Genomic DNA, 10977 nt, shown 5'->3' on the forward strand with positions numbered 1-10977 from the left:
CAGGAAGGTAATATCACCAACCATTCCCATTTTATTAAGGTGTATCCATATAAATGGCCCACCCTGTAGATTAATGATATGAGTGTGTGTGTGTGTGGTGTGTGTGTATATATATATAGATAGATAGATAGAGATATGAAATCTATTAATCTATCCCACATATAATTGTCATTTTTATCTCCTATCCATCCACGTCTCTGTGTCCATCTTTTAGGTCTTGCAGGCGTCTCTGCGCTCCCATATTGGGGTGGTACCCCAGGACACTGTACTCTTCAATGACACCATCCGTAACAATATCCGCTATGGCCGAGTCACTGCCACAGACGAGGAGGTGGAGCAGGCGGCCATTGCAGCTGATATCCACGAGCGGATCCTTACTTTCCGTGATGGTGAGTGGCTACAGAGCAGACTCCGAAGATTTCGGTAACCCAACTGGATCAACTGTGGAGGTGGCTGAATGGTGTCACTTTATGGTGAAAGCCCATCTAATGGTGTAATTTCTATAAAGAAAACCTTACCGCCCCCAACATCTCCCCAGCATAGGAGGATTCAAGTACAGCACTGGAGATGAGCAGCACCAGAGGCGCCTGGCAGCTGCTTATCTCCACCCTTTATCAAAATGACATGGGCTTCGTCGGGTTTGTCAGCAACAAGCCTCACTTCACAAGTCTTTCTACATCTGCAGGTTACGACACTCAAGTTGGAGAACGAGGCCTAAAACTGAGCGGTGGAGAGAAGCAGCGAGTCGCCATTGCCCGAACCCTTCTAAAGGGGCCACAGATTGTCATGCTGGACGAGGTGAATCTAAATGGTTTAGGCTGAAGCTGAGCTTTTGTGTTTCCAGTTAATATTGAGGAATTGCTGTATGAGCGACTGCCCAATATAACAGGATTGTCGGAATCGTTTCCTTTACTAGCGGATTAAGTAATAACCCTTCAGTCCTGCAGAAATTTCCATCTATTAGAATCCTCCTGCTGGTAAGAGGAACCATTCCAATAATGACATATGTGAAGGAATTGCTACTTATGCAGTTTTCTCCTTTTTAGTTGACCTGTCGCTTGAATTTAGCACACCAGCACCATCCATATAGGTCAGGGATGGCCAACCTGCGCTCTCCAGCTTTTGTAAAACTACAACTCCCACCATGCCCAGCTGTAGGCAGTCTGGGCATGCTGGGAGTTTTAGTTTTGCAACAGCTGGAGAGAGCCGCAGGTTGGCCATCCCTGATATAGGTGAATAGTCACGGCCTGCTTCCCAAAGATGGTCCGTGATCAGCAGAAGCCTCCTGAGATATTACATATGCACCCTTAAAGGGGTATTCCAGTTATAACATGTTATCTCCTTATTCACAGGATAGGGGGTAACTATTACAGTATATTGGTGGGGGGCTGGGACCCACACCATTCCCGAAAATGGGAGGCCCCATATCCTGTAGAGCCCCCCCCCCCCCCCCCCCCCCGAAACAGACAGAGCGGCTGGTAGGAAATGTGCACTGCAGTTCCATTTATTTCTATGTTAGCGCCAGAGATGGGCGAGCGCTGTACTCGGTTATCTCCATTAAATTGAGTGGCGTCGCGCATTTGTTACCAGCCACTCCGTCCCTTTTAGGGGGGCTCCACAGGGTATGGGGCTCCCATTTTTGTCATCAGCAGGGGTCCACCAGTGATCTGTTAGTTATACCCTATCCTGTGGATAGGGGATAACTTATAACCAGAATACCCCTTTAACTCCTGCTTCCCTGAAATACTGCGTGTGTGGCGTTGATTCCTGCGGAGCGGGTGGACTAGCTCTGGTCTCATGTGCGCATTATGGGGCTTTCTACAAAGCTGGCAGTCCAGGGAGCAGGAATCATTGGCGCATGCGCAGGATCTAAGGGATTCTTCTGCTGACATTGGAACAGGTCAGGTATAGAAAAACTCCATCCTCCTCCCAAAATAAAATGAAATCCGCCTGTAGAATGTAGTTGGATATTGATGCTTCCTCTTCTTCTTAGGCCACCTCTGCCCTGGACACAGAAACTGAGCGCAACATCCAAGCATCGCTGGCCAAAGTCTGCGCCAACCGCACCACGCTTGTGGTTGCCCATAGGTGAGTCTGCAGCTGGATAATAAAAGGGGTCCCCAACCATGAGCCGATGTCATATTGTCCTGCTGATGGGACCCTATGCGGTCAGCTGCAATCAGTTGGGAGAGCAAGTGATCAGGGAGGTTTGAGGGATCGGGGACATGTCTGTAGCTGGGTGAGGGTGATATAATCTGTAATATGGTGGACAGTCATTGCTGTCAGACATCTGCGTACTGTCCTTGAAATGCAGGAGAAGCACAAACTGCCGGCATTGCAATACGAGACTGTGCATACGGAGTCGGGTGCACAGGCTGAAGACGCGCTATTCCTGATGACAATTTAACCCCCTCCCAATAACTGCCATGCATGTACAGCGCAGTCTGCACAATCATCAGGGGGTGTCAGCGGCCTGGATCAGAGATTATTCTGATCGCAGCTGTTTAACCTCTTAGTTTTGCAGGCCGAGGTTTATTTTTTATTGGTGCTATTTTGGGCTACATACAATTTTTGTTCATCTTTTTAGGGAAAGCACAAACAGCAGTGTTAAGTATTATTATTATGATTATTTTTTTTTTTTGTCGCTGTTCAGATTAAATAACATAACGTCACAGCTCAGGTTGTTCTGGATGCAGCAATACCAGTTATGGGTCTCTTTTTTGGGGGGCGTTTTAATTTTTTTCAAAAAATTTTACGCAAAGTTTTTTTTCCCCATCCCTTGTATAATACACTGCAGTACTTCCCTATAGTAATGTATTTTGCCTGTCAGACAGACAACATGTTAGGACCTCTGGCCGGTCCCCTAAGGTACGCTATGACCCGGGGACTATTGCTAGGCTTCTGGCTGCCATAGTAAACACAGTTAACCTCTTAGATGACGCTATTGTAGCAGGAATGACCAGGATCAGAGCTGTCTCCAATCCTGCTTATTCCTATAGCAGTGTACACCTCCTGAGCCCGCGGTTCACTCTGCCATATGTGGCGGTATGTATGATCCATCCCGCCCACTGCGCTGTACATGACTGTGACTGCTAGAAGTTAGAGATTTCTGTCTCACTTATAAACTGTCTTTCCCAGACTGTCCACGATCATCAGCGCCGACCAGATCCTGGTTCTGAAGGAAGGGCAGATCGCAGAAAGAGGGAGGTAAGCGCACTCCGTCTGTCGGTGTCTCGTAGCCGTATGAAGATGCTAAAAATGAAGCCGCTTTGCAAATAATCTTGAATATAAATTCCAACAGACACTGTGTATACAGCTCCCATACGTACCAATGTGTCTCCATGGTTACAGCCTACCTATAAACGCTGTGTGTGGTTTGGTCCGCCTACTACTCGCTAACCAACATTTGGCCAGGTCAGACTACACAAGGTTTGTTTGTAGTCTGTAACCAAGGAGACGCATAGGTCTGTCTAGGGTGATTTTGCAATCACAGCTATTTGCATAGTTCCTTTTTGTTTGGGATATTAAAAAATGGTTGCAAAAGTCTACACACCCTTTAGATCATTCATGGCAACTAGAGTCCAAACATGCCGAGAGGCAGCCGGAATAAAACTACGACATGTCACCTGCCGGAGAAGGCTGCCGCTAGTATGAAAGTAGCCTTATAGATGAGTGTGCTCAGGAGATCACCGGGTCATTGTTCTGGTTCTTTATTTCTAGGCATGATGAGCTGCTCGCCAAGGGCGGCATCTACGCGGGAATGTGGCAGAAACAACAAAGCGCCAACGAGTCGTCCTCTGACTCCGAGTCTGAAAGAAAAGATCGGGCGTCCGAGAAACTACAGCAGCCAAAACCAGCGCTGAGGAAACCTCATCACTGACGTCCAAGCCAAGAACCGCGGCGACAGAATTAGAGTTCTGGGCGGATTCAGTCCGGCCGTGACCGTATTATGGGAAATCAGTGCCGCACATAAATGACTGAACCTAAAGACTATTTGAATCTAATCTATTGTCCTCTGTTATCAGCCACCTCAGGCTAATGATCATAGACTGACGGAAAGCCCAGATCTTCACATACCTGAAGTCCTCCAGACACATCTACAGCCACACATCAGCTGCCCGTCTTACAGTGCTCCACTCTATTATGCTGCCCCACCTCTAGGGGGCCCTCCAGGGGTCCAGGAGATCTGGGCTGCTGTATGTGGGGCCCTTGCTACTGAATTTCTTTCATGGATTGGTGACTACCTGCCTTCCTCCAGATCTGGTCTGTAGGCACCATGACCACTCAAGCAGATCTCCGCACCCTACATCTTCCGGGACCCTTGTAAGGATGCATTGGAGGAGGAAGCAGGACTTAAAGGACTTTTCCTGTCATGTAAAGTTAGGATATGGTATTGCTTTATAATCGGTGGGGATCCGACCTTTGGAATCTCCACTGATCCTGAGAATGAGGGGTCCATGTTGTTGCACCCCAGCCACGCAGTCAGGGAACTGCAGTCAGCTCTGCCCAGGGGGCGCCGCTGTGCAACGAATAACAGCGCTACGCCAATGCTAGGGCCCCTTCATTCTCACGATCGGTGGGGGCCCAAGAGGTCAGACCTCGACCATCATGTAGCAATATGCCTTCATTTTACATGATTGGAATACCCCTGTCCATTTTTCCCTATTAGAACATATTGACCTCACAAAGGGGAGTCCGTTACTCTGGACCTCTCTCTGAGCCCGTCTGTCCCCGTCCGGCCCGGTCTGAACCCTCCTTGTATTCATCTGAATAGCCGCCATATAATGCTACGTTTCCCATGGCCAAATCAGCTGCTTGTTGTGGGTGCCGGGATTGGAGTGCTCTGATCAGACAACCCCCTTTAAAGGGTTCATGCACACAGCTGCATGTGTAAGACGGAACGTGGCTCTGAAGGACGAAGCTGTGAGCCGCTGTATAGTACCGCAACGTGGTATCCTACGATCCCAACAAGTAATAGCACAATGGAGCGATCAGAGGCATCTGGGCGTACAGTAGGGGCCCGTAGACCTGTATGGGCACTGTGTGACGTCTCTGTGCCACGAGAACTTGTACGGGGCCACATGCACAAGACTTAACTGCACTAAAACCTGATGGTGGAGAATGTCCGTGTTCCGCCGTGGATTTTCCGTGCTGCGCAAATATGTCCCGTGTGCATTGACCCTTTGGTGCAACCCAAACAGATTACAGATGCAATAGAGGTAAAAGTTGTAAATGTGATGCCGCTGTTGTGACAGGACAGCTGTCAGCCATCACCCTGCTCAGATCTGCCAGGTCATTTGAAAAAGAATATAGGATGAGCGGCAATCGGACTGACATGATGCCGCTTATCACAGTAAAAATAAAATCCAGCACATCCCATGTCTAGATACCAGGCGTCAGGGGACTTCTCTATGACCGCCTTCTACTTTTGATGCCTCGTACACACCTGTGCCGTGTGTGTGTACATCCGGAAAGCCCTACCGGACCTCAGGGTTAGAATACCTCATCGCCCCTCCTCCGCTTTTAAATTCATGTTTTGTATGATTTCACGGGTCTTTTGATTACTCGGCGGAGGAAGGGAAATGAATATTTATTCTACAGCGACGAATGAGCGGAATCATAGATTGTATTATACAGAATAAAAACCAGAAATTCTGTGCGCTGTCCGTCTGATCTGATGTGTGTAATCCTTCTTCTGTGTTAATCACAAGTCCGTGCACGGCGGTGCTCACCTTTTTACAGGCAGGATTATTAAAACTGTTCATCCTGGGCCTCCTGGTTCATGAGTCCCACAATCAATGTGACACCAAAGCTGGCCATACACCTTCAATAGCTCTCGGCTGAACGTCTACTCGGCTCACGGTTATGCTTCTCATCCCCCTCCCATACACATGCACACTCGGCTCTTCTGTGTATTAGGGCTGGTAGATGATTTCTTAGGTTTGGGGGAGGGGAACATAGACAGGGGGAGCGTTGTATGTGGGCAGTATAAACAGTGGAGGTGCCGGCTGTGAGTCACCGCCCCAAACTCCTCCCTGGTCTGACTGCTGCTGGACCAGACTGGTAAGTAATCCTCTCTGCAAGGTTGTCAGCCTTCCTTTTACATTTTTTGGGCAACTTACATGCATCCATGATCAATATGTGCCACATTGCTAATCCAAACAACCCCCCCTCCCCCCCTCAGCATTAAAGACATATTTGGATAGACATAACATTCACCACTACCAAACATACAGGAGAATACACTACCACATAGATGTTAAAACCGTGTGCTGTCCGCATCCGTTGCTCCGTTCTGTAGTCTGCAAAAAAAAATATAACCTGTCCTATTCTTGTCCGTTTTGCGGCAGTTATATCAATGGCTGTCCGTGCCGTACTGCAAATGGCGAAACGCACAAGGATACCATCCGTGTTTTGCTGATCTGCAATTTGCGGACCGCAAAACGCAACGGTCGTGTGCATGAGGCCTTAGGCATATTTCTGACGCAGATTGTGGCGCAAAGGTCCTTAGCACCGCAATCTGCATATTTTTCAAAATAATAGCAGTGTTTCAAAAAAAGTGAATAAAGCTCAAAATCCTTCTAATAGCTTTTATTTCCATCCACACAAATGCATTGGGAACACTACACATTCTATTCCAAATCAAAACATGAAGAAAAATATATAACTTTTCCTCAAAAATTTTTTTAAGAAAAGTAAATATTAGACTGTTCAAAAAAATAGCAGTGTTTGTCTTCTTTACAAACTCAAACACTCACTATATAAACTGATAATGTTTGAAGATTTTCTTTCCTCTGAATCCCTTCACTAATATCTAGTTGTATAACCGCTGTCTCTGAGAACTGCTGGACGTCTGTGTTGCTCGGAGTCACCACCTTCTGCCCCTGTGGACAGGTATTCCAGCCCAGGAGGATTGGACGACATTACACAGTTCTTCTCTATTTCTTGGTTTTGCCTCAGAAACTGCATTTTTGATGTCGCCCACAAGTTTTCTATTGGATTAAGATCCGGGGATTGGGCCGGCCGCTCCATAACGTCATGAAGAGGGCACTGGCTATTTGTTCAGTCCCACTAGCTCAACCATCATCCTACCCCCAACCCCACATCCTAACCAAGAAATAAACACACCACACCACTGCTTGGATTTAATCGGCCACAGCAGCCGTTTATTGAATACATACAAAATAAATAACATAAGTTAACCCCTGACGAGGGAGGTCCTAGAAGCCCCAATAACTCCATAAACACTGGAACACCTGCGTCTCCATCTTGCCCCCAGCCGTTGAACCCAGCTCGGAGGCAGCAACTGATGGAACGCGTAATTAGTTCCTACCAGCTCCTCAATGAGAGTCCAGCCCCTCCCGCGGGGCCCTCCCATCCTCAGGTACCACCATATTCCTCCACTTCAAGGACCTCCCCCGCCTCCACGACTGCCGCGACATATAACACCACAACGCTCTCCTCATTCCACCTCCACTAGGGTCGGGTGGGTGGGCGTTTGTCTCCCCTGGCCGCACTGACCTCACTTCCGCCTCCTTCCTCAGTCACTGCTCCGGCCACGCCCCCCGCCGTCCTGGCAACTCCCGCCTTACCTCTTACACCGCCCCCACAAACATCTTAACCCTTTTCTCACCAGTCCTTCACCGCCCGGCCTCTTCATGCGCGTCCTCCCCCACCGCTGCGCTCCAGTCCGGCCTGACTTGAAGAGGGCACTGGCTATTTGTTCAGTCCCACTAGCTCAACCATCATCCTACCCCCAACCCCACATCCTAACCAAGAAATAAACACACCACACCACTGCTTGGATTTAATCGGCCACAGCAGCCGTTTATTGAATACATACAAAATAAATAACATAAGTTAACCCCTGACGAGGGAGGTCCTAGAAGCCCCAATAACTCCATAAACACTGGAACACCTGCGTCTCCATCTTGCCCCCAGCCGTTGAACCCAGCTCGGAGGCAGCAACTGATGGAACGCGTAATTAGTTCCTACCAGCTCCTCAATGAGAGTCCAGCCCCTCCCGCGGGGCCCTCCCATCCTCAGGTACCACCATATTCCTCCACTTCAAGGACCTCCCCCGCCTCCAAGAACGCGCAGCTTGACAACCTCAACCCTGCGCGTCCCTCCACACCCGCAACGCAATTTCAACACCACTCTGGATCCCCAGAGCCCACAAATCCGTACCAACCGCATTCAGGTGCACTCCATCTGCTCTCCAAAATGCACCCTCGCCTTTCTCCAACACCTCATGCCGCACCACCACACCGCCATTCCTTGCCATAAACCGGCCAACTGCTCTGTTCACCTTAATCCGCGCCTTATTAAGGCTCTCCACTGACCTCGCACCTCTCCACACCTTCCGCGGCACAATGTCTGACCAAACTGTTACGATCCCCGGAAACAACTCCCAAATCCTGAGCAAGTCAAACTTGACGTCACGGACCAATTCCCTAAAAGGACGCTTACCCAAATCATTCCCCCCTACATGTAAAACTAACACATCCGGAGGGCGATCCAATCGCACGAAATGATGCACCTCCCGCAAAACACCACCCCACAACATACCTCTAACCCCTAACCACCTGACCGTAGCGCACTCCGGACTAAAACCCAACTGTCGCCCACTCGGCCTTACATCTGCTCTGATCGCACCCCAGAACACATAGGAGTGCCCCAGAATCCATACCAAAGCCGCCTCCGTCCGACCTGTGAACACACAAAAAAGAACAAATTAAAACCCACCTAACACCAACCGTACCACTACAATAACGCTGGCCTCACATATGATTTGAACCGCACCGACTCCCAACGCCCAATCCTCCTAATCACCTCCTCACTGGCGCCCCACCTGGCTGCCTCAGTTGCCGCGCCAATTCTGAACGAATGACCAGAATACTCCTTGACCGGCACGCCCAAAAGCTTCAAACATTTTTTAAAAACCGCCAGGAACTGAAACCTGGACAAAAAGGAGCCATCCTCATGCCTAAGGAAAGGAACCTCATTATGCGGTAGCCCCGCACCGTAAGACCCTGCACACCGCACCGGACACATACTACAACCTGGTACCTGGAACAACGTAAAACGCTGCCCCCTGCCCTCCTGATCAGTTTTTGATCTCCGAATCCGGACATACACCCTATCCCCAGCTAACTCAACATCCTCACTCCTAAGTCCACCTGCTCTCCTCACACTGTCACACACCAACTTCCCCCAAGCGAAAAGCACCGAAAAACGCCAAAGCAAATGCAGCCCTGAACAGCACTAACTCCCAATTGGAACTACAAACACAACTCAACCTCTCACCCATTTTCACCAGCAACTCGAAGGACACCGGCCTCCGATAATCCGGCACCCTGCCTGCTCCCCTACGCCACCCTTTCAACACCTGCCTAACCAAAAAACCCTTAGTCAAATCCGGCAACCCCCGCAACTTAAAGCCAAACGCTACCCCCGCAATCAAGTGGTTCACCTTTGACACCGACCACCCCTCACCCTTCAACTGTCCTAACAACATCAACAACCTCACATCACCATCCCCTACACCAGCCCCCCAGGACCCGTTCCAAGATTCCCAAGTCGCCCACGCCTTACCATACTCCCTCCAGGTACCCGGGCTCAACGAATCCCTCAACATCCCCATCACTTCTCCTCCAGGATCCCCCACAGCCACGGCGGACACTCCAGACCTTCCGGTTCCGCCTCTGGCGCAAGAAGCCGAAACCGCTCCCACTGTAAACGAGAAAGAGAATCCGCCACTGAATTAGACACACCAGCCACATGTTCTGCCACCAACCACATATTAATCGACAAACATCGCAATACCAGAAACTGTAACAGCCTAACCACCGGCGGGGAAACTGTTGATAGCCTGCACCACCCCCAAATTGTCACAATGAAAACGCACCTTCCTGTTTTCAAATTTCTCACCCCACAATACCACCGCCATCACAATGGGAAAAAGTTCCAACAACGCCATGTTCCTCACCCAACCCCGAATTACCCACGAATCCGGCCATACCCCCGCACACCATTGTCCTTGGCAATAAGCCCCAAAACCCACTCCCCCCGACGCATCGGTGTACAACTCGAACTCCACACTATCACACAACTCCGCCATCACTAAAGACCTGCCATTGTACTGACCCAAAAACTCTGCCCACACCCTTAAATCCCCTTTCAACTCCTTGCGCAACCTGATAAAATGATACGGCGCTGACACCCCCGCCGTAGCAGCAGCCAGTCGTCTACAAAAAATTCTACCCATTGGCATAATTTGACAAGCGAAATTTAATTTACCCAACAATGACTGCAACTCCCTCAGCCTAATCTTCTCCCTGCCCAAGGCCCTATCAATCTCCAAACGCAAATCCACCAACTTATCCAGCGGAAGCCTGCACTCCATCCGCTCAGTATCTATGACAATCCCCAAAAAACACAACTCTGTCACCGGCCCAAACGTTTTCTCATGCGCCAATGGTACCCCAAAACGCGCAAAAACCGACTGCACCGTGTGCAGCAACAAAGAACACACCCGCGAATTCGCCGGCCCTAAACACAAAAAATCGTCTAAATAATGGATAACGGATGAACAACCTGAAACTTCCACCACTACCCATTCCAAAAACGAGCTGAAGGTCTCAAAATATGCACATGACAGAGAGCACCCCATCGGCAAACACCTATCCACGAAATATTCGCCATCCCAAAAACAACCCAACAAACCCATGCTCTCCACGTGTACCGGAAGCAACCGAAAGGCCGCCTCCACATCCACCTTAGCCATCAACGCCCCCTGCCCCAACCGCCTCACCCATCTTACAGCCGCATCAAAGGAGGTATATACCACCGAACAAAGTTCAGGATCTATACCATCATTGACCGACGCACCTTTTGGATAAGACAAATGATGAATGAGCCGAAACTTATTCGGCTCCTTCTTAGGCACCACACCTAACGGGGACACCCTCAAACCCA

At 49.5% G+C, this 10977-nt stretch overlaps 2 protein-coding genes across 3 annotated transcripts in view; one reads left to right on the forward strand and one right to left on the reverse strand.

Annotated features, from left to right (window-relative positions):
• Positions 1–5655, forward strand: part of ABCB6 (ATP binding cassette subfamily B member 6 (Langereis blood group)) — a 40245-nt gene extending 34590 nt beyond the window's left edge. For both annotated transcript variants that reach the window (XM_040439690.1, XM_040439689.1), the window contains 5 exons: positions 215–389; positions 686–798; positions 1994–2088; positions 3139–3207; positions 3721–5655. In XM_040439690.1, the coding sequence (XP_040295624.1) occupies positions 215–389; positions 686–798; positions 1994–2088; positions 3139–3207; positions 3721–3880 (612 nt within the window). In that variant the 3' untranslated portion in view covers positions 3881–5655. The remainder of the gene's footprint in view (positions 1–214; positions 390–685; positions 799–1993; positions 2089–3138; positions 3208–3720) is intronic.
• Positions 5656–8087: 2432 nt separating this feature from the next.
• LOC121008068 lies at positions 8088–9771 on the reverse strand. The gene is made up of 2 exons (XM_040440357.1): positions 9595–9771; positions 8088–8709 (listed from the first exon to the last, which is right to left on the reverse strand). The coding sequence occupies exons 1-2, from the start codon at positions 9641–9643 to the stop codon at positions 8111–8113; spliced, it is 648 nt and encodes a 215-aa protein (XP_040296291.1). The 5' UTR covers positions 9644–9771; the 3' UTR covers positions 8088–8110.
• Positions 9772–10977: the final 1206 nt, after the last annotated feature.

This window comes from Bufo bufo, chromosome 7, assembly GCF_905171765.1.
Source record: "Bufo bufo chromosome 7, aBufBuf1.1, whole genome shotgun sequence".
NCBI classification, from domain to species: Eukaryota; Metazoa; Chordata; class Amphibia; order Anura; family Bufonidae; genus Bufo; species Bufo bufo.